The sequence below is a fragment of the Epinephelus lanceolatus genome, chromosome 19 (assembly GCF_041903045.1).
Source record: "Epinephelus lanceolatus isolate andai-2023 chromosome 19, ASM4190304v1, whole genome shotgun sequence".
Taxonomy (NCBI): Eukaryota; Metazoa; Chordata; class Actinopteri; order Perciformes; family Serranidae; genus Epinephelus; species Epinephelus lanceolatus.
In genome coordinates this window covers 8,698,186-8,721,961 of record NC_135752.1, presented here as the reverse complement: position 1 = coordinate 8,721,961, position 23,776 = coordinate 8,698,186, and the positions used below count along the sequence as shown (strand labels likewise).

General features: G+C 39.3%; 1 protein-coding gene across 1 annotated transcript; it reads right to left on the bottom strand.

Annotated features, from left to right (window-relative positions):
- On the bottom strand, positions 1–19,087 carry LOC117269356 (excitatory amino acid transporter 1-like). Its single transcript, XM_033646314.2, has 10 exons — positions 18,873–19,087; positions 15,582–15,724; positions 15,297–15,434; positions 11,043–11,247; positions 10,912–10,954; positions 8,945–9,225; positions 8,615–8,848; positions 3,324–3,518; positions 3,081–3,215; positions 1–1,077 (listed from the first exon to the last, which is right to left on the bottom strand). The coding sequence occupies exons 2-10, from the start codon at positions 15,718–15,720 to the stop codon at positions 867–869; spliced, it is 1,581 nt and encodes a 526-aa protein (XP_033502205.1). The 5' UTR covers positions 15,721–15,724; positions 18,873–19,087; the 3' UTR covers positions 1–866.
- Between the last annotated feature and the right edge of the window lie 4,689 nt (positions 19,088–23,776).

Below are 23,776 nucleotides of genomic sequence, written 5' to 3'. Positions count from 1 at the left end.
GAGGGTTTTTTTCTATTTATTTCACTGAATAAACAAAAACCAAGACAACAGTTTTCACCAAAAGTTGTTGAATTTCAGTCAAGACTTAAATATCTGTTTCACACATTCATATCAAAATCAGAGGCTTTAACATGTTTTAACCACTCAACAGTTTCACTTGTCTCATACAGGCTTTAGTCATTAAATGAGCAACATTGGTTAAAAAAAAATGGGAAAAAAAATCAGCAAATCATTCACAGTCAAAATGTGCACACACACATGCATTTGCAATTCTAGGTGTGTGATAGAATCTGTAAGTCTGTACCACTGAAACATAAAATCACAAAATGCTTGTAATAACCTGTAATAACCACAATATTAACCAGATAATGTTGGGACAATATAGATACATTTTTAATTTATTTTGAGTTATGTCTGGTGACAAAATGATAAAATTCAGAATATATAATTCTTCTTCATATATTATCTTCAAAAGCAATCACTCCATGGTTTAGTTTAAACACCGCTTTCACTGCAGAGTTTAAATCCTCCATCCAGTACCTATCTAAACATATACTCTCACCTCAACATCTACATGATGGTAATATATTCAAATATTCATTAAAGTAGTAAACATACAAAACAAACTACCAGTCCTATGTAAAACAAATGACAGATGCATTTATAACAGACGTCAGTGTTATTTTGGATGAAAGGGGAATGTAAGAAATTCACTTCTAGAACATAATAGGCTACTTAAGGAATGTTAACAAATCAAACATGTGAAATAATATTAACATCTGACAATTAGGTCCCTACTCCGCAAAACAGAACCAGCTGTAAGTTTTTATGCATGTGAACGGGTGTAGCAGATGTTGAGAGCTGAACTACATGTTTGATTCACTGTGAGCTCGTTTGTCATTTTCAAAATCACTATCCTGGGAGATGAGCTTGTAGGGTTTCTTCCTCTCCCTCTCCTCCAGCACGGAGTTTCCCATTTCCACGTCTTTGCAGCGGAGCTCGTGTCGAGACAGGAACTCCACAATGCCGGCTCCGATTGAGTCCCCCAAAACATTGGTTGTGGTACGCAGACGGTCCCTACACCCCAGCATAAACAAAGAGGGAAAAGTAGGAAAACACGTTGGGTACACTATAATTGAGGACAGCATTATTATTATTTTTTTTATGTCTTTGTGCCGGTGATAGCCGTGGTCGGAGGCATCATGTTTTCAGGTTGTCTGTCCATCCAACCTATTCTCAAGAACACTAAATAGCAAGCACGCCTTGAGGGATATTTTTTCTTTTCAAATTTGGCCCAACTGTCTGTTTGGACTCAACAATGAACTGATTAAATTTTTGTTGTTTTGTAGGTCAAAGGTCAAGGTCACTGTGACCTTGTACACATGTTTACCTGGACTCAGCAATGAAATGATCAGAATTTGGTGGTCACAGGTCACTGTGACCTTGCATCCATCTCATTCTCATGAACACAATATCTCAAAAACGGCTTGAGGGAATTTCGTCAAATTCGGCGCAAACATCCCCTTGGACTCAAGAATTAAGTGACTAGTATTTGGTGTTCAAAGGTCAAAGGTCACTGTGACTTCACAAGACATATTTTTGGCCAAATAATTTATGCATGCCAATTGTGACAAACTCTCAAAAAAAAAGGAGATAATAATTGGATAAAATGGTGACATTTTATATCCAAAAAGGTCAAAGGTCAATTTCACTGTGACATGACAATATGACAATATTCTGCTCAAATCACTTTTCCTCTATTTACTGTCATATCTCAGAACCAGAAGGGGAGACATGGTCAGATACTGAACTGGTGACACTGATCTGGAAACTGTGCTGATTGCAAAGATCTTCTGTGCTGCTGGGGAGAAGATGTGTGTGAAGCATCAATGTTTCCACAGACATGGATGTAAACTGTAAGTGTGACTTGACTGGTGCACAGAGGCATACCACCATGAGGCAGTAATTCTATTTTTTTCAATTTAGTTGTGTGCAACTGAGATGAGGTAAAATACTCACAAAACTAAACAATTTTGTCGGTAGTGAATCTTTTACTGCATTTCAAATTTTAAATTCAGGACTTCAGAGTTTTAATGTGAGTGATAACTGCTTTGTATTATTTCTACCTTAACATCTGAAATATTTTTATGGGATTGTGACATTTTTCTGACAGCATCAGTAACTTTGGATAGCTTTCTTCACACTATGTCACTTTTTATATGAACAAAAGAGTGCAACTATGAATGTTTTTGAGGACAAACTGCCTATAAATGTGTGCCGTTATCCACATACTCAAATGATATCACATCTCCCCACTCTCTGTGATCACCCAGCCAAGAAATAGTTCTCTAATAGTTGGAGAAAAAAGTCTAACTATTTGCAGTGAGAAATTAGGTAGAAGATAGAAAAAAACCCGAGCAGGCTGATTTCATAACTTGTTATGGCTGAAGTGAAGCTAAGCTTAAACAAATAGCCTGACTGGACGAGGCTAATCTGGAGGGAAGTTTCTATGGTAACTTAGGCCAGACTTATTTAATCCTCCTTCATGAAACATAATTTTCTAAAATAAGCCTGATTCAGTCTGGTTATAAAACACACTTCAGCTTTAGAACATACAGGCTCTTATTCATTAAACACTGTACTTTCTTCTGTTCAGTGTGAGCAGGGCCTGTCTCTATGCAGGAAGGTTTGACAGACATTCATATTTGGTCCATCCTAGTTAAAGGAGAGAAGGGTTTTTCTTATTACCCCAGTTAGCGGAGTACTTTCTGGGAAGGGTATTCTAATTGAAATGATTAATTTGGGAAACCTAATTATGTTTCTATGTTAAAACCCATCGCAAAAAAATATTCAATACAATAAAGAAGATGTAGAACGAGACTCCAGGGAGTGAGGTGAAGTGTGTCACTAGGTTGTAGTAGATACAGATCCGCTTTTGACCTTTAAGATGATACAGATGATTCATGCAGGGCTGTAAAGTTACAGTACTTTACAGAGCAGCATGTCACACACAGGCACACGTGTGTTTGAATGGAGGTTGGATTATTGTTGACATGTTCATGATCCAGGAAGCTACTCACAGAAACCAATCAACCGCAATGATGAGAGTGATGTCATCAGTAGGAAGTCCGACAGAGGTCAGTACAATAACCATGGTGACCAGGCCTGCCTGAGGGATGCCAGCAGCTCCAATACTGGCTGCAGTTGCTGTGATACTTGATTAAAGAGAAGCATACACAGATCAAACAATGTTACTGCTGGGATTTTTCTTACTGATAACAGTATAAGCTATACATAAGCTATTCTCTTTTGTTAATTTGTACCTGATGGTAATGATCTGACCAAAGTTCATCTCCATATTGTTGACCTGGGCAATGAAGATGGCTGCCAGTGCCTCATATAGAGCTGTTCCGTCCATGTTGATGGTGGCTCCCACAGGCAGCACGAAGCGGGTGATCCGCTTGTCAATCTTGTTGTTCTCCTCCAGACATTTAAATGTGACAGGGAGGGTGGCTGAGCTGAGAAATGAAAGAATGAAAACAGGTTAAAAAAAATCATCTCTATAAACAGGTATCTGCATATAAATGCAGAACCTGTAGGCAAAAGGACAGGGTATGGGTATTGTAAGTGTTCTGCTTTCTAGTCCATTTGTAGACCGAGAAGCATCATGTTTGGATGACCTTTGGTTGGTTGGTCATGTGGAGAGCCCATTGGCTGTCTTCTGATGACAATTAAGATTTTTATTGGCTTTTTTTGGTGATCTGTTTATAGTTATTAGCCCAAACTCTATTCTCACCACTCAAGTTGCTAACCAGACTATAAACAATGACTGGTGCACAGTAGAGGAAGTTTTGACCTAGATATCTGTCATCCAGAGATCCTCTGGCTACACTGGAACCCCCAGAATACTGGCTATTGCACCCCAGAGGCTAAATCATTGTCAGATCAATAGCCGATGGGTTCTGAGATTGGTTAAGAAACAGTTCAAAGAAAAAGCCTTAGATATTGGGAAGCATGCTTCAGAGGTGGAAATTATGAATCACTATGCCTTGATTGGCTGGTTAAGTTCAATCCTAAAGGTTTGTAGTCAGTGACTTTTTAATTTCACTTTTGTTCAAAGCTAAGCAATTGAATCTTACTCAAATGCACTTCAGCATGTACAGCAAGGAATCATATCACAGTCTAGAGAATCACCACATGAACAAATGTATTTTTGATATCAAATCTCTAAACTGAATGGACTGAATCAGGATTGTCACTGACTGAATCTGCGGCTTTTAGCAGTGGATCTCCTTGCTGGTGACTGAGAGCACTGTTGTCTGTAAAGTCATGTACAGTACTCAGCAGTACTGTACATGACGGCTCGGTGACCATCTAATGTGCAGCAGAGTTATAACCTCATCACCGTTTCTGTAGCTTTGAAGGCCTTTCACTGAGCAGGAAGTAATTTAATGTGCATCATAGCTGAGCTGCAAGCAGTGCTTTCAGTCATTGATAATAATTCAGTAAAGTCAGTTCTGTTTAACGATTAAGGGGGGAATTCACAAAAAGATTTTGCAGCTGATAATCCTGTGCAAATAAGACAGAAAGAAACCATGTAGTTCTCAAAGCACCTGCAAAGGGTTCAATACACGTTAAATACACCCCTTATTGTACTGCCGAGTAAATAACGTCTAAGTGCTCCTGTGCAATTCGCATGTATTTAAATGAGGTAATATGCATATATTTGCCATAAAATTGTCCCCTTTCTATGCTATGAGCAAATGTCTATGCTATGATCACTGCAAAAATAGTTCAATTCACAAAGGTCAGCACTAATAGCCACATGCCATTTTAGTGAAATTATTAGCATCAGAGAGTTGGTGGTAACTGACGGCATTATAAGGGGTGTCCCACCCAGATTTTCCAGTGATCATGGCAGCAGTGATTGTAGCTAGGCGAAGGCATCAGCATGCCAGGCGTGCCTCTGCACCTTGTCTTCAGGATCTGTAGCTGGCAGTCTGAAAATATCAGCTTTATTTTGCACTTTGTCATTGTTCTACCTGCTGTGTTCTTTGCCTAATGTGTGTTTGCGCTGTAATATCATTAGCGCTATATCTTTTGTGAGTCAGAGCATAAGATGGGGCAGATAATGGTTGCAAGTTACGCATTTTTAAGTGCACAATTCAGCAGCTGCAATCCATTCTTTTTGAATTAATCTGTTAGTCTTAAAGATTTGCTTGTACTGAACACCTCTAATAGAGTTCACATCAAACTCACATTCAGATGAGAAGAAAAATTTGTTTCTTGTCTGGCACATGTGAAGCTCAACTTAATTAAAACTGCTTCCAGCAACTGCAAAGCTGTCGAAGATATACTGTATGTATGTATGTGTTGCCAGGTTTGCTGAAAACCCAGGGTAAGGGAGTAAGATTAACTGATACATAAGCTACCTGAAAACCACTACATGATTTGGCTATATAAATACAAAACCAAAATTCTGCAAGAATCTTGAAAAAATTGATCTGGCTGACAAAAACTAATCTTTTAAAGTAACTCTTTCTCTCTCTGTCTTCCCTAACGTGTGTGTGGCTCTCCCCTAACTATATTCCTTATTTGGATACCTGCTTCAACACGGCTCTCAACCTTTCAATTAGGTTTAGTATCAGTGAAGTCAGTGCATTTTATAAGTAGGTCTTCAGTGACATTACCCACCTCAGGGTTCAGGGTTACCCTTTCTCAACCCAAAGAACGTTCAAGGAACAGGAAGTTTTTAAAAGTTCATAATCATCAAAATTCATAGCTTTAAAGCATTTTAGAATGAAAGCCAAGTCAATAATCCTGATCAGTGATAATAAATATGCCATACTTTCCAACCTTCAGAATTAATAACCTAAATGATGTTGATTAGTCACCCTGAACTCACTTTAAAAGTTGAAACTGGCAAAGTGTGAAATCAGTAGTCATCAGTAGTCTGAAATGAGATGAATTTGCAAACATGAATAAGTTTCTTAATATGCGAAATTTAGTTTATATTTTACTTTATTTTATAACGTGATAATCCTGATTTTGATGCCATTTTGCCAACTAGGCAGCGTAAAGCTGTGCTTATGTGTACATCAAACTTGTTGTTTTGATGAATTATTCGACACAGTTTCTTCTGCACATCAGCAGGCATGTTGGAAGCTTACACTTTACAAACAGTAAACAGTAAAAAATTGTGAATCACTTAAAACTTCTCACTCTATAAGTCTTAAGATGAGCAACATGCTGTGATAAAACATTTTTGGGATTCAAAAATAAAGTTTAAAAATAATTCCCATCCCAAATCCCAGACAACAGTAAGTGTCCTCTGAGGAAAAATCTCTCAGCAGGATTCACAAACTGTCTGTGGCCCAATCTAAATGTCCACCCGAGGCCTAAACCCTGAACCTTAAACTCTCAATTTAACTAACATCACATGGTACGCTAAGTGCATAAGTGTGAAAGGCTGCAAGATCTCAAAATGATACAAACAGGAATGGGATAGCACTTTGTGATGACATACCAGGTTACCTCTAGGACACTGTTCACTTGTGGGTTTGGGACTTTTTATTTTCATTAATTTTCTATAACTGCTTATCCTGTTCAGGGTTGCCGGAGACTGGAGCCTGTTCCAGATGACATTGGGTGAAAGGCGGGATACACCCTGGACAGTTCACTGGACTGTCACTGACACAGAGTCAGACAACAATTCACGCTCACATTCACACCTACGACCAATTTAGAGTCACCATTTAACCTGTATGTCTTTGGACTGTGGGAGGAAACCAGAGAACCCAGAGAAAACCCATGCTGACACAGGGAGAGCAAGTAAACTGCACAGAAGGGCTCCCTCACCCAGGGGTTTTGAACCCCCCACCCCAGGTTCTAACCAGAATCCTTAAGCACAATTTTAAAAACTGGTATATACATATATACACATATATATACATATATATATATATATGTATATACATACATACATATATATATATATATATATATATATATATATATATATATATATATATATATATACTGCTATATATATGAACTAGTTGCATAATATAGCCTATGCTTGCATTTATTATGGACCTTATGGATCTTAAATCCTTAGTGTTTATGTTTGGTCTCTGTATAAATTAACCAGTGCATGCAATATGCCAGGCTGAACACTACTGTACACCCATGTCCTTGCATAACCTGCATAACATTGCATAGCATTTTTTTTTTTAATGCTTCTGGGCTTCCCCTGGTAACCCTGTGTTTTAACATCACAACACTAAGAACTGTGGGTCATAGTGTTGTGATGTTAAAACACTAAGAACTGTGGGTCATTCCCTCAGGCAAAGTCCACAGAAATGTGAACTTATGGAGAGGGTGCATAAAGGGCTCAAAATGTCTGTTAGAGAGCCTTCATGCGCATTACAATTTGACAGTGGGGCAGCCCTAAACCCTCACACTCTGTGCTCAAGTATGCCACAGATGCAGCAAGGTGAGCCTGGCCACAAAATTACCAAAAGTACATTTGGCACACTCCCAACACACTTGGCAGAGCACACCTGACTGTGATCTGGCCATGCCACTGCTGTGTCCTCTTGTACAGCAACTAACCACTGACGTGTGGAGGTAAAGAGATAAAAACAAACGCTGTACAGACAAAGCACTGAGTCACAAAGTGCGTTATAGTAGTAAAAAAAAATTCCATTTCAGCAGCTGAAACAACAGATCTCAGTTTACTAATATTTCTCAAGTGAAAAAAAACAGATTTGGTCAGGTGCTTCACATAATAATAATAATAATAATAATAATAATACATTTTATTTAAAGGTGCCTTTCAAGGCACTCAAGGTCACCTTACAGAACAAGTAAAAGACAATTCAATTTAAAAGGGCTAAAAGACACATCAAATATCAACACAGTAAAATGTGAAATGTGCAGAGCAATGGCAATTAAATAGAATAGGCCTGTTTAAAAAGGTGGGTTTTCAGGCGGGATTGGAAAATGGATAATGAGTCAATGTTTCTGTTGTCGGGAAGGAGGGATTTCCAGAGGTGGGGGGCAGAGCAGCTGAAGGCTCTGGACCCCATGGTGGACAGATGGGCAGAGGGCACAATGAGGCTCATGGAAGAGGCCGACCTGAGTGTCTGGGAGGGAGTGTTGATGTGGAGGTGGTCAGAGAGGTATGGGGGAGTGAGGTTATGGATGGCCTTGAAAGTGAGGAGCAGAATTTTAAAGTCCATGCGGTATTTGACATAGGTATCAAATGATGTAGACTGATCAAATATAGCCCTTAAATTACGCAGGTTTGAGTGAGCAGCAGAGGAAGGAGGCCTTATACTTTGCATAATGAGGAGGACAACCTTTTCTGGAGCAACAACCAGAACCTCTGTCTAATCAGCAAACATTTTTTGCTGTTTCACAATTACTTCTAGCAAGCAGGTTTGATGTAGTTCAGAGAACTAATATAGCTACTTCCACCTGCTCCCAGTTTTTGTACTAATAACTAGCTGCGGGTTTGGCCATAAACAAGCATAGTTCCCAAAAAGCTGTTTGATTTAGGGAATAGTTGGGATTCCTTTGTTGAAGTGTGATAGTGTTGTACACGACTCACCTGGAGGAGGTCCCCAGGGCTGTGACCAGAGCTTGCAGGAGCCCAGCGATGAAGATAAAGGGATTTTGCCGAGTGATGACAAAATACAGAGTTGGAAGAATAAGAACTCCATGGATCAGTAAGCCAATGATAACTGTGATGGTATACATGCCCAACTGGCCGCCCATCTGTGTCAGATCATCCATCTCCACGATCTTCCCTGCAATCAGGAACAGAATACCAATAGGAGCATACCTGGGGGGAGGAGAGGAACAGCGAGTTATTAAAGATAAGCGTGATGGTTAACATTTGCTCATCAGGAAACACCGCTCACTAAAAGTGCAGTCTTACCACATGATGATGGCAACCAGGCGCATGATAGCTTCATTGAGGCTGTCGAAGAAATCCCTCAGGAGCTGGCCCTGCTCCTTCATGTTGCCAATTATCAGACCAAAGCACATGGAAAAGACCACCAGCCCAAGGGCATTGACCCCATTCACCTGACCCGGGACTGGGACCACTTCCTCCCGGGTGATCTCCATGACCTCCTGGGTGCCATTGGTGGAGTTGAAGAGGGTGTCATTCACTGTCACTGTCACATGGACTGCTCGCTTTCCATATTTGGTTTTGAACTGGAGAATGAGAGGAGTAAAGGATGGCGGTTATATCTCTGGAGTTTGATAGAGGGAAATAAAACACTGCACTGAGGCAACCTTCAGAATCAGGTGATTATGCTTAAATTACTGTTTCATGTCCTCCTGGCTCACCCTTGGGGACCAGGAAAAAAAGTTTTCCCGTAGTTTTAATGGCTCCTTGACCATGTCTCTAGTTGCACTGCCAGGTCAAAACATTTCTCTGACCAAGACTTTAGTCTATTAACAGATACAATAATTTTTCTTAAAACAGTTTCTTGGATTTTCATAAACTTTGCCCCTGTTTTTCATGGTTCCCAGAGGATGAATCCATATCTTATTAGTGACCTAATTATCCTCCCTTTAGCACCACTCCCAGGTCAACTATGCCTTTGTTCAAATGAGATTTAAAACTTGCTAGATTACAAATTTTTTTGTGGATATGTATGGTCTCCAGAGGATATAGCCTCTGTAAATCATTCATCTGTGGCATTAGATCATGAGGTTATTGAAATATTCTTGAACTAATTTTTGTTACTGAGACTGATACAGGGTCACTGTTATAATCCAGTTACGGTCTTATTCATTTAATAGGGTCTGAATATGGTGTATTATGAAAAAAAAAAGCCCAGCTCATATGCCAAATCATTTTTATGGTGACGCTACATCAAACATGTTAACTCATTTGTGAGCACAAATGGTGCTTGAGCCCAGCTACCTCTATATGTTCTCTTTTGTATGTATAGTTTTGCAGTTAAATTAGTGCAATACTGGCTGTTTTCTTTGAGATTACTTAGTGATCACTGATCATATGCAAACGTTTGACTCTCTTTATTTAGCACCAAGAATGATGGCTAGAGGGAAACTTATCAGTATCACTAATCAGTGTTCTTATATCAGCAAATGGATCAAATGACTATATATATTGATAAAGGGGTCACTTGTTGTCAGAAACTTTGCAGGTTGCTTAGCTCAATCGAAGGGTTTTGTCTATTCTTGATAATTTTGTCTGTCTAACTGTGCACTACCTGCTCAGCACCAAACAGCAGACAGAGACTGTCAGAGACTAGCTGGTAAACACAGTGGAACATTTAGTAGAGAAAGAGAAGTTGGTGGAGCCCAAGTGGCAACTTTCAGTGCTGACATAATGAAGCCAATGTGGAAGTGCCAAAAACTGCAGTTCCTTGAATGGCCACTTGAGGCTGGCTCCAGAGGCCAGTCAATCCCCATAGACCCCCACGTTAAAATGCCCAACTTTACAGCAGAAATACACATGTTTACAGCCTGGTACAAAAATGGTTTTGGTCTCTTCAGCTAATTTTAACATTCATGACAACTGTACAGGGGGTGAATTTTGATATTATTCATCTGTTCACAATTTCCTCAAAGAGAAGGAAGACAAAAAGAGAGCTATGGAAACCCATACATTGGCTTTGGGCTCAGGCTGAAAAATGTTTTGAACTGTCAGGGCTTAGCTGGGCTGGGGCCTACATGAATCAGGTGGGTTCAGTCTAGGGCCAAAAGTGTCAGGCCCATTGAAGTATTCAACCCTTGGCCACCATCCTATCTGTTATTTTGTGGGGTGAAATTAAAACTTCAGGGGCTGCTTATCACCAGATTACCTGTTTTAAGACTTCATGGACACAAAGTACTACAGATTTGATGATTATTCATAGTAAAGCTCACCTGCTGTGTGCAGGCTTGGACCAAGTTTGGTGGAAACATATTTCTGAAATGAGAAATAACACAGTGATTAAGAGATGATGGCTGGTTCCACTCGAGCCTTGTGAATATAATTGTTCTTATATACAGGCTACCTGATCAGATCTAAGAAGGCATCAGCAGGACTGACTTGCTCTATCTTCTGCTGCTTTCCAAACTCATCTTTGGATCCTTTTCCTGGGTGGATGATGAGGACGATTATGATACCAATGAAGACTGCGATGAAGGTTGTGGTCATGTAGTAAATCACGGCTCTCATGCCCATCTTTCCTGAGGCTTTGCTGTCCAAAGCTGCCATTCCTAATGGGCAGAGGGTGGAAACACAGTTGATATCTGAGTAAAACACTTAGCAAATATTCTTTACAAACAAGAGTCCAGTCAGTTTTCTGACCAGCATGTTTAGTCATAATCAGTAAGCGGATTATGAATTCATTATGTAACAGTGGGTCAGGTGGTTGTTTCCACATATTCTATTGCTATCTTGAAATGAACACTTTGGAGTGGATTATGCTTCCAAACAATGGCAGTTGTCAAAAAAGAGTATTCACAAATTGTTGGTGAAGATTTTGCTGGTTATGACGTAAATGAAGGTTAATGTAAGTTATGATATTAGATATTGAAGCAAAATTTGTTGTGTTGCACTATAGTGCCCTTTGGAGAACTATACTGCACTGCAAGGGATGAGGAAAGAACATGCAGGTGGTGTGAGATGCTACACAAGAAGGATTTTCAACCTGAGAGTAGTTAGTCACTTACTCCCCTAGCCAATTGGAAAGACGGAAGTTATTCACAGATACCATGTTAAAAAAAAAACAAAATCCTCTCTCTTGAAGACCTGGTAGGAGGTCTCACTCCATCCAGATCTTGTCTAATTTTTTAACATATTACATAGACAATAATGAAAAATGCTACTGCCACCTCAGTTGATCAACTGTTTACATCTAACTGACTGTTAAATCTCTTCCACACAGGCCTGATGGATAATATGGGGAAGAGTGGAACGTGTATTTCAAGTGTCTAGGGCTCTGGATGTTTGCAAAGTCAATGGTAGGTGACTTGCAGTTTCCAAGATCTGGATGGACAATGTGTGGTCAAAAGTTCTTTGAAACAATGTGAAAAATGTAACGACAGAATAAACTACGATTCCCAAGATGTATTTCAATAGAAACAGCAGATCAGTAAATCAACCCAAATGAACTGAACCCAAATATTTTGTAGAAATCCGATACTTTAACATAGTCTGCAGCTTTATTAGTTCACTTACTAATTCTGGGTCAATTTTCGATACATTTAGCTACTACAGTGCAGTGTTTTATTCATGAATTTATTCCCGAATTATAAAGTGTCATGAAAGGCTCTGAGTCCCACCTCACACTGGCTTTTTCTCTTTAACAACTAAACAGAGACTAACTGACAATCCCCACAAGAAGCGAGATGTAAGCAAGATGTGGGGGGTGTGAAAGCCCCTGGGGAGTTGAGAGGACAGTGGCTGGCTAATCCAGCCTTCCCCAGGCAGATAGCAGAATTTTACTGAACCAAAATTCATGTTGGCTCCATGGGATACTCATACAATGATTTCATTTCCACACCCACTGTTGCAAGTGAGGGGAATCTACCTGTGGTGAAACAGACAAGCTCAGAGACAGACTGGGAGGGAGAATGGTTGGAGGGCCTGCTCTCACAGAAGAACACAGGTTAAAATACAAATGCTGTTATCTACTATATATGCCCTCAAGTATCCAAACCCATCACCATCAATATGTCTTTTATTTTTTCTTTTGTGAAATAATCAGTAGAAATCTATAACAATGTTAATTTTACATAAACTATTTAAAAATCCATTTAATGAATTATTTCTTATCTTAGTTGGTATTTTTCTCATACACAAATTTGCTGTGATGATTGGTTATATGTATGTTGTTGTTGTTGTCCGATGCCAAGTCTGTATTTGATGAAGTGATGATACTATAAAATATACTATAGCTGAGGGCTAAGGGCCCATCATAATAGTATGCACTGGGGCCCACTCTAACTACCATATACCACTGACTTCATGAGTTCAAAACACACGTACAGCAGGATGTTTTGCGTTTTAAACAACTTTCTGTACAGATTATGCTTCACCAAATGTGACAAAAATAGACTTGAAGCATAAAAGAAATGAATGTCTCACGGAGTCAGTTTGGACTGATGCATGTAGTAAAATGCAAGTGTATCTGTTCCGTCAGGCACACGGATGTGACGGATGTCAAAAGCACTTCTAAAAACGCTTGAGGGGTATTGCAGTATTTGGAGCCAAATGTCACTTGTACCTCGGATACTGAAATGGAGCATTTAAAGTCAGTACTGATGACTAAATGACCAAAGCTGTCATATTACCAGAAATGCATTAAGGAAAATAACAAATAAACTGTAACTCTGAAGTCTTTCTGTTTTTCTAATTGTTGGTGGAAGCTCAAAAACATTTCACTTCCTCCTGTGTTTTCTCAGACTCAGTGGCAGAGGGCACTGCCTTGAAAAATCCAAGGTCCTCTGCTGTAAACCAAGCAACCTGGTGCAGTTGGAGGCCACAAGGATGAAGACCTTCTGTAAATGATTTGAACCAAGTCTTCTCTGGACCTAAATCAGTGGGAATCTCTTCATCACCATACTGGGGGTGAGGCTGGCCTCCTCAGTGATTATTGTGACTTCCCTGTAAACCACCTCTACTGAGCTGTCACTCTCTCCCAGCCCAGTTTTTACATTTGATTACACCTATCTGAGACATTTCACAGTTGGACAAATAGAAGTTACCATAGCTCCAGTTTGTGACTCTAAGGTAATGATTATACATGAAAGTCACAGAGCTAGGAATCTAATTTTCTGAGTGAGAAATATCCAGGGACCTTTAGAAGATACATTCAGAATCCTCAGAGACTCTTCTGGAGACAATCTGGATGGGAAAAAAATATTTTATGTGTTGCACGATAAAAGGATTTCTAATCTGTTTCCCAAGTTGCAACTGATATACAGTGGCATGCAAAAGTTTGGGCACCCCCGGTCAAAATTTTGTTTATTGTGAGTAGTTAATTAAGTAGAAGATTAACTGATTCCCAAATGGCATGAAGTTAAAGATGACACATTTTGTCAATAATTTCAGCAAGATTACTTTTTATTTCATTCTTTTCCTGTTTCAAAGTAACAAAAAAGGAAACGGGCCGAAAGCAAAAGTTTGGGCACCCTGCATTGTCAGTGCTCAGTAGCGCCCCCCTTGGCAAGTATCACAGGTTCTAAACACTTTTTGTTTGGGGGATTTTCACTCATTCTTCCTGCAGAAGGCTTCTAGTTCTGTGAGATTCTTGGGTCGTCCTGCGTGCACTGCTCTTTTAAGATCTATCCACAGATTTTTAATGATATTTAGGTCGGGGGACTGGAGGGCAATGGCAAAACCTTCAGCTTGTTCCTCTTGAGGTAGTCCATTGTGGATTTTGAGGTGTGTTTAGGATCATTGTCCTGTAGAAGCCATCATCCCTTCAACTTTAGCTTTTTTACAGATGGTGTGATGTTTGCTCCCAAAATTTGCTGGAATTTAACTGAATCCATTCTTCCCTCTACCTGTGAAATGTTCCTTCTGCCACCGGCTGCAACACAAGCCCAAAGCATGATCGATTCATCCTTGTGTTTAACAGTTGGACAGGTGTTCTTTCATGAAAGTCTGCACTGTTTTTCTCCAAACATATCTTTCTATTGAAAGTTCTATTTTAACCCAATCAGTCAACAGACCTTTGCAAACATCTGATGCTGAATTTTGTAGTGAAGACAGAGGAAAGGTTTTCTTTTGATGACTCTTCCATAGAGCTCATAGTTGCACAGGTGTCGCTGCACAGTAAAACATTACACCACCATTCCAGTGTCTGCAGGTCTTTTTCAGTCAAACAGGGGTTTTGATTTGCCTTTCTAAGAATCCAACAAGCAGCTCTCTGAGAACGTTTTCTTGGTCTTCCAGACCTCAACTTGACCTCCACAGTTCCTGTTAACTATCTAGCTACCTGGATTAGGAAATACAATCACCAACTATACAGATGATATTAGTCCAAGTGGCCTCCATTTAACAAGTTTAGACTCATTTTCTATTCACTAGTCATTTCTGGTATCAGATATTGGCACTAAACCCTTGCGTGAACAGCCTAACAAAAAAGATCTGATCTCATAAATAAATTACAATGTTTACCAATCACACTAACATAGAAGACTACTAAAGAGAAACTCAATCAAAACTCTGAGAATATGAAACAAAATGAATTTTAATGAATCCTACATCCACTAGCAGATCAGTTGTATGTATGACATCGTGTGTGAAAGTGTTGTACCTGTTATTAGACTGGAGATCAGTAAGGGGAGAACAAGCATCTGAAGCATTCTCATTAACAGCTCTCCAGGGAAAGAGAAGTACTTCACTTCTCGGTAGGTCATCTTATAAGGGCGGAGTGCGAATCCCAGAACAATACCTGCAGAGAGGATGACAGCAAGGGCCTGTGCATTTAATATGTCTGTCTTTCCATTTTATTGACAAATCAGAGTCTTGTAAATGCAATGGAGACACAGCCTGTATGAATTCTAAGACATTTCCATTTAGTGTGCAGAGGCATACATACCTACAATAACTGACCCAACTGTAAATAGCACAAAAGCATTCTTCTTGAAAAAAGCCTGGACATCCTCTTTGGAGATCTCCTCCACTTTCCTCTTTGCCTTCATAGTACGTATGTGAATGCCTTCTCTGATTCGCTGCATCCTGCTGTAGTAAACAAAAATATGTTCATTAGTGCAAAAAGTATGTATAAAGACTGACCAGCAGGCTGGTGAATTCACTTCAGATACAAGACCATAATGTAAAGCTTGGTCTACATCGGCTGATAGTCATGAAATGTTCCATTTCATGTATGACAAGTATTACAACCCTGTCTCCTAGAAGTAAGGTTAGTTTATGTTGTGGTGATAATGTCATCATTGCCTGGAATATGTTCAGAGACAATGTTACTTTGAGTTAATGACAAACTACATTTATGTACATCAAAATGAAAATGCAGGACTGTGACACCACTATCTTGAATTTGTGTTCAGACTCCTGTCTGTGGTTTAGGCAACAAAAGTACTTTGGCTAAGGTAAGGGTTAGATCGTGATTTTGGTTAAATGTTAATAAAAAGGTAATAATAAAAAATAATGTTGTGGTCATTAAAGGTGGATAGTTTATCACAATATTGCCTATTTTGGTAGAAAACAAGTTGAATTTGTTGTCAGTGAACATTTTGCCAATACATTCAGTTTAAAAATTGTTGCAACTATGTTGATTAGCAACATTTCCTTTTTTTTTTTTTTAAAGTAATTTGTTCAGCATTACGCTTCCCTTAAAACCTTTTTCTTCAAATCAGGTGTAATTAAACAAGAATTCTAGGAGATGGGCCAGAGTGTTAATGTGACCATGAGTGCCAAGGTCCCCCAATAATGATAGATAAAAAAAAAACATTGTTTGTTGCCTGGCCTCGCTCTCTATGCCTACTAATTTCCCTGTCTGTCCCTACATGTTAACCAGATGCCCTCCGATCTTCCCACTGGTCCTTGTCTCCTGAGTCTCATTCACCTGCTCCCCTGTTTCCACATTCCCTAATCAGCACTGCAGTAAGCCCTCTCCTGCCTTCCCCATATCCTGACCTTCTCTGCCAACCTGCTCACCTATTGCCCTCATCAGCCGTGCAGTACATATACCAGCCCCTTTTCTCCAGTCACTTGCCAATTTTGTTACATACCATTGCATTCTAAGCCATCTGACCATATACCCTATACCCTGTAACCTGTACCCTGAACCTTAACCTGGACCTGAACCCTTCACCCTTAAATCTGTACCAGCCTGTCTGACCTTCTGCCTGATTCACAGACTAATGACTCTTTGCCTAACCTGTTAGCATACATTTCCCTGTTTAGACTGCCTTCCTGGTTTTGACCCTTGTTTGCCTTATGATTCTGTTAGCATACATACCTCCATTTTGTCATTTAAACCTTGAACTGTACCAGTCTGCATTTGGGTCCTATCCCTGTTGTACCGCTCAAACCAGACATGACACCGTCTTTATGTTCCAATATTCATATTACCATACTATTTAATATGCCAGAAAAAGAGTTAGTATGTCCTTATACATAGTATGTCAAAGGCAACATGCCAAAAATACTAGGACGTCCAGCTACATCCAGACACATCTTGCAGTATGCAAGCCAGCATGCTTTTCTGGCTATTCTGACCCAAAATCCTTTGCACAGCAAAAGATACGTCACATTCACTGAACCGCAGACAGTGCATTCATGTGACTGGTTATCAGTCGAATAGATAATAGGAACAGGAATTTGGTAATTGAACAAAATAATCATAAAGATTAATTGCAAAGTAACAGCATCAGCGCTTTCAGGGTTGACCTCTGTTTCTGGCAAAGTCAGTGAATGGTGTTTTTTTTTTATCTCTAAGTTAACGAATATGTGAGCAAGAGGGTCAGAGTTCAGGACAGGGTTCTTGTGTGTATACTACAGGCAAGAGAGTGTACTTTCTAAGGCCAGCTGCAGTACCTACTACGAGTATAAAGAAAAATTAAGCTATTTGAAACGCAACTTTTGTGTGGTGTGAGTGTGTGAGTGTGTTTGACTTTAGCCTCAGACTGAGTTGAGAACAGGTCATGAACTGAAGCTGTTTCTCTTCTCTTCCCTCTGACTGTCTTATTTTTGCTCCTGTGTCTGTGTGAAATAAGGAAGACTTAAATGGTTCACTCACAAAGAAACTGGTAAGGAGCCAATACATTTAATTCATTTCCTTTGAGTGAAGGACAAACATGAGACGTGTAGCTGTCTACATGACTAATTCATAGACAGAACAACTAAGAGTTTGAGTGTACCCCATCATCGTAGCTCAACAGGAAGCAAAAGAGAATTTTGTACTAAAATGACCGTAACTTTGGAGGAAACCAACTTTCTAACTCAGACTGAAGTCTTATATTAATTTCAGCACAACTTTTCTGTAGATGTTGTCCCCCAATTAGCTTTCACTCTGCTATATGCTCCTTTTCTAAAGGGTCAGTTCAGCCCAATATTTTCTCACTCATCTCTGGTGGTCTCTATTCATGGTGATAGTTTTGGTTTAATCACTAAAATTTTGAAATAGTTGCTTCAAAGATTGTCACAGTTGTGTTTTTCTTTAATGTATTTTTTTTTTCTCGACATGAGCATTACAAAGGAAATTCCATTCACCTCCATTGTATTGCACATCTAAAACTATCTGCAAGTTCTTTGATTCTTTGATATCCATGATTTCACCTTCTTTTATCATCTTAGGTACGTTCTATTTCCTTTCTCCTTTCCATTAAGAGTCAACTAAAGCAGTGGTTTCCAAATGGTCCAGCCCAGGGTCCAGATTCCTCTTTAGTCATTTGTTCAAGGTCCACACAGTTTAATATATTCAGCATCATACTTGCATTTGGTCATGCCATCAAGTGGTTGTTGTCTCTAGTCAAGCAGCTGTCCTTTAATTACTCACTCTACAACAGGAAACAACACTTCAATATATATTTTCTGTGCCAGAATTTCACTGTACTTCAAAATATAGTGGGTTATTAACAAAATTTGACACATTCACCAGTCACTTGTGGTCCATTCAGAATGGACTATTAATAATGATAATGGGCTAATTTAGACTACATAGGCTGTGTTGTCTTCATTTTAAGGCTCAAATATGTTTTGTGGCTCCGGGCAGATTTTTTAAAATTGTTTTTGGTCAAAAATGGCTTTTTTTTTTAATCAAAACATTTGCTGACCCCTGTCCTAACCTAGCACCCACTAAAATTAAAACAGCTAGTAGCCCCATACATTTGAAAGCAGACAGAAAGAGAGCTTATTTGTGACATACCTCTTCCGTTGGGTGTTTGTTCGTCAGTTCTTAGTGCAGAGTGTCTCAGTGTTGTAGTCGGACCTGGCAGGCCTGTGGAGCAGCAGCAGAGCAGGGTAAGAAGTGTTTTACTGGAGAGCTTCTGGGAATCAGGAGAGCTGAGTGACTGGGAGATGGAACTCTAACACGGAGCAGTCGGAGAGTGTGGGGAAGAGTTCTCTCATGGACCTATTGTAATTGGAAAACAAGGGAGGGGAGACATCCAGAAGAGAGAGACAGAGAGAGGGAGGGAGGGAGAGTGAGAGGACAAATTAGAAAATGGTCCTCCCATAATAACACTGTTAGCCCTGTGGCACAGTTTCAGGTAAAGCCCAGATGTATGAAAAACTTTGTTGAGAAGAGAATTATTATGGAGTGATGAGCTAAATATCTTTCTCACCTCTCCTCTCATTCCCTCCTCTCATCTCCTTCTTTCTTTTTGTTGTGTTTTGATTACTTTTTCCTCGATTTAATGGAGTTGTCACATTATACAGACACATAAAGATTTGTTTCTGGTATAAAACAATAATCAGGTTTAATTGATACACATCGTCTCACTCGGGACGTGTTATAGTTCAGGGTAATTCCGTAGAGTAAATGACACACCACAATTAGCTGAAAAAAGTAGAGCTTGTGCTGTAATAAGTGACCTCACTGTATGGAAACATATTCCCTGGTGAAGCTGAATATAATTAGTGAAGAATACCCCTCAAATCAGGTCACATCGCCTTTTACAAACACTATTCCCTCACTGTCACACTAATGAATGAAACATTTCTGTAGATGTTTGTCAGTGATCCAAACAAGCTCAGAAACATATACGTGTTAGTGCTTAAAAAGTCAGTGAATTTGGTTTAGCTTTCTGTCTGCCTATTTATAACTATAACAAAAATTTAAGTGCAACACTTTTTCTTTGCTCCCATTTCTCACAGGTTTAAGTCAAAGTTCTAAGACTCTTGTATGCACTCAATAAATATATATTTCTCTCAAATTTTGGTTGCCCACAAATTTGTCAAAATCTGTGTTAGTGAGCGCTTCTCCTTTTCCAAGGTAATCCATCCACACAGGTGTTGCATATCAAGATGCTGATTAAACAGCATCATTACTACACAGGTGTGCCTCAGGATGTCACAACCAAAAGACAAATCAAAGTTTGATCACACAACACAATGCCACAGATCTCACAAGTTTTAAAGGAAGCATGCCATTGGCATGCTGACTGCAGAAACTTGTTAACTCGACCTGGTCTCACTCTGGAGTCGTTAAAAACCAGTGCTTGGTCAGTGACTTTTGGCGTCAGACACTGATGAAAAAAGCCGTCCTTTCACGTCGGCATGATACGTGGCTGGTTGCCATTATTGTTTAATGGCACCCGGTAAGATCGACTGAGATCCTGTCCAAAGATCCAAGGTGGAAATACGCTCTATTTGAGGAAGACACTAGAGAACATATGTGACCATGGGCTTTTGAACGTAGTTTTATCACTTTAATACAAGTAGAACTACCATAACGTGAAACATACTTAAGTTCTACATTAAAACTGCACTTAGGGCTGCACATTACAATGGATCAAATGACTGTTTAATATTAAATGGGTCACTCGCAAATGACCCTAAATGGGTCACATCACAACTGATGGGACCCATCAGTTGTGATGGGTCACATCACAACTGATGGTCCCAACCCCATTGATAAAGCAAGAAATTCCCCTAATTAACCCTGATAAGGCACACCTGTGAAGTGGAAACCATTTCAGGTGACTACCTCTTGAAGCTCATGGAGAGAATGCCAAGAGTGTGCAAAGCAGTAATCAGAGCAAAGGGTGGCTATTTTGAAGAAACTAGAATATAAAACATGTTTTCAGTTATTTCACCTTTTTTTGTTAAGTACATAACTCCACATGTGTTCATTCATAGTTTTGATGCCTTCAGTGAGAATCTACAATGTAAATAGTCATGAAAATAAAGAAAACGCATTGAATGAGAAGGTGTGTCCAAACTTTTGGCCTGTACTGTATATATATATATATATATATATATATATATATATACATATATATAGTGTTACATACAGTGTTATGTACTGCAACACAGGAGAACTGGAAACTGCAAACTCAAGTGTAGGTGCTTATATTAACAGCAGTCTACTGGAAATTTCGTGGAGCCAGAAATGTTGTTTCCAGGAAACTTTTATAATTGAAATGTCATCTATATGTCCGTGGATGAAATTTAACTTGGTTACTAAGAGCTACATGTTGGGCAATGTGCCTCTTTAGCATAAGAAGCTATAATTTTGCTTCTGAATAACTTAGAAAGTTGATCTAAGGGTCTAAGTCCATGTTTGTGATGTTCAGAAATCCATCTTTTGCCATAACTAAATCATGCAACCTTGTCTCATCAGCATGATTAATAGGTGTGTAATGGTAAGAATCAAACAGGAGATCCACACACTATATTAAAAGCTTCCAGTAGTGCACAAAAACCACTGGGAGCTTTTAATACCTTAATGTGAAACTCTCTTGGTCTTTAATCCTCTCAGTAACTGTATATTCTGTTTTTAGTAGTACTGCAATTACCTTTGAGTTGTAAAATCCTTATTGTTATTGTTATTATTATTATTATTATTATTATTATTATTATTATCATTTTCTGACCATTTCTGACTATTTTGTGGTTAATCTCTTGGTCTTGTCTGTTTGTTTTGTTTTGTTTCATTTTTTAATTTTCTGTTTTGTAGTTTTCTTGTTTTTTTATTTTGGTTCTTGTTTCTTTTTGCCTTTAATTTTTAATTACATATTTGTTTTACTCTATGATGTATTTTTTGCTTGTATGGACCCTAGGAAGAGTAGTTGCTACCTTGGTAATGGGGATCCAAATGAATAGATAACTAAATAAATAAATAAATAAGTGCTTACCACAGTGCCTGTGGAAAGAAACTGTTCTTCTGTCTGGTTGTTTTGGTGTACAGTGCTCTGTAGCACCCACCAGAGGAGAGAAGGTGGAACAAGTTGTGTGCAGGGTGTGAAGGCTTTGCAGTGATGTTACCTGTCCATTTCTTAATGTGTTTTAAGTCCTGAATGGGGGGCAGCTGGCAGCAGTGATTTTTTTCCGCAGTACTGACTGTCTGTGTAGTCTGTTACTGTCCATCCTGTGGCCAATCCAAACCAGGCAGTTATGGATGTACAGAGAACAGACCGGATGGTTACAGAGTACTGGATTAGCAGCTTCTGAGACAGGTTGGACTTTAGGTCCTGGGAGATAGTGAATCCCAGAAACCTGAAGGTTTCCACAGTAATTGGTTGGGTGAAGTCAGCGCAGGTGAGGAATGTGAATGTGGACTTATCAAACCAACAGTAAAACATTTTCAGGTCGTTGCCCAGTTAGTGGGGCTCCACGGTATGGGGGGGTGATCTCCTAGTCTGCAGGCCTTTTCAAACTGACACTGGGTCATTGGCTGAAATCCTGTTTTTCTGGTTGTACAGGAGTCTGTCCCCACTTCTGCAGCCACCTCCCTAGTGTGACAAAGCTGCTTGAGCTTAGGTGTAAACCAAAGTTTGTTGTTTGGTATGCAGAAAATTTCACTTGGCACACATGTGTCCTCACAAAAACTGATGTAAGATGTCACAGTGTCAGTGAGTTTCTCCAGGTCTGTAGCTTCAGTCTTAAAAACACTCCAATCAGAGCAGTCAAAGCTGGCCTGTAACTCCAGCTTTGCTTTGTTGGTCCATCTTTACTACAGATTTAGCAGATTTTAATTTCTGCCTGTGAGTTGGGAGAAGATGAACTAGACACTGATCCGAGTCCGAAACCTGCCCTGGGAACACAGCGATACACGTCTTTTGATATGGTGCAGTGGTTTTATTCCTAGTGAAGCACTTAATTAGGGGCCGGGCAGCCTAAGCTGCCAGGACCCCATTGTTATCCTGCATGTTCTTCTTCTTCTTCATCTTCTTCTTCCGAGGAAATCATACTTCCCATGCGCGAAAAATCACCAAACTTTGCACAAAGGTCCAGCCCCATGCCAGATTGCCTCAGCTGCAAAAATAGGCCAATAGTCCTGATGGTGGCGCTACAGCAAGCCTCTAAAGTTCAAAATTTTGAAAATTCACAAGAAATCAACCGTATGTGCTACAGATTTGCAACTTTCATCAAACTGTAGCCCCAATACTGACACAATTTTTGTACATCTAAACCCATTGCAAATTATGAAGTTCATCACTCTGTTTTTTTTTCAAAAAAACTTCTTAAACCTATCTCCTCCCACAATTTTTGCTCAATTGACACCAAACTTGCTACAGAGCATCTTCAGACTGTCCTACACAAACGATCCACACAGATTTTTGATTTATCGAAAATTGAGCCTACAGTGCATCAAATGACTGTAAACGTTACTGTAAACATATACTTGCAAATTCTTGCTAAATACATTTTCAATGTTCATTAAAAAAATGACAAAATTCTAGAGTCATGGTAGATGACGAATTTTATCTCAAAAACTGATTTTTTTACAGCATTTTGAATTTTGTTCTAATGTGAACAATTGGAGTCAATGTAAAAATGGCATTTTTAAACATCAGTTTTTCACTTATGGAGCCAATAAATCATTGTTAAAAACAAATTACCAACATCTCCATGCTGTCTAGATGCAATTTGTGTATTTTTGGATTTTTGTCTTAATAACTGAATTTTTGACAGCCGTTTGAAATCTGCTTTTACACACTAACAGCTGCTGTCTTGCACACAGGTGACTGGCTTAGTCAATTTGTGAAGCTACATGTGACAATTCTGTTTGCCAATTAGCTCAGTGAGATAGAGGATGGTTCTTGGTATTGAAGATTGTGAGTTCAAGCCTCAGCTCATGCAACATTTCCATATGAGAAATCTACC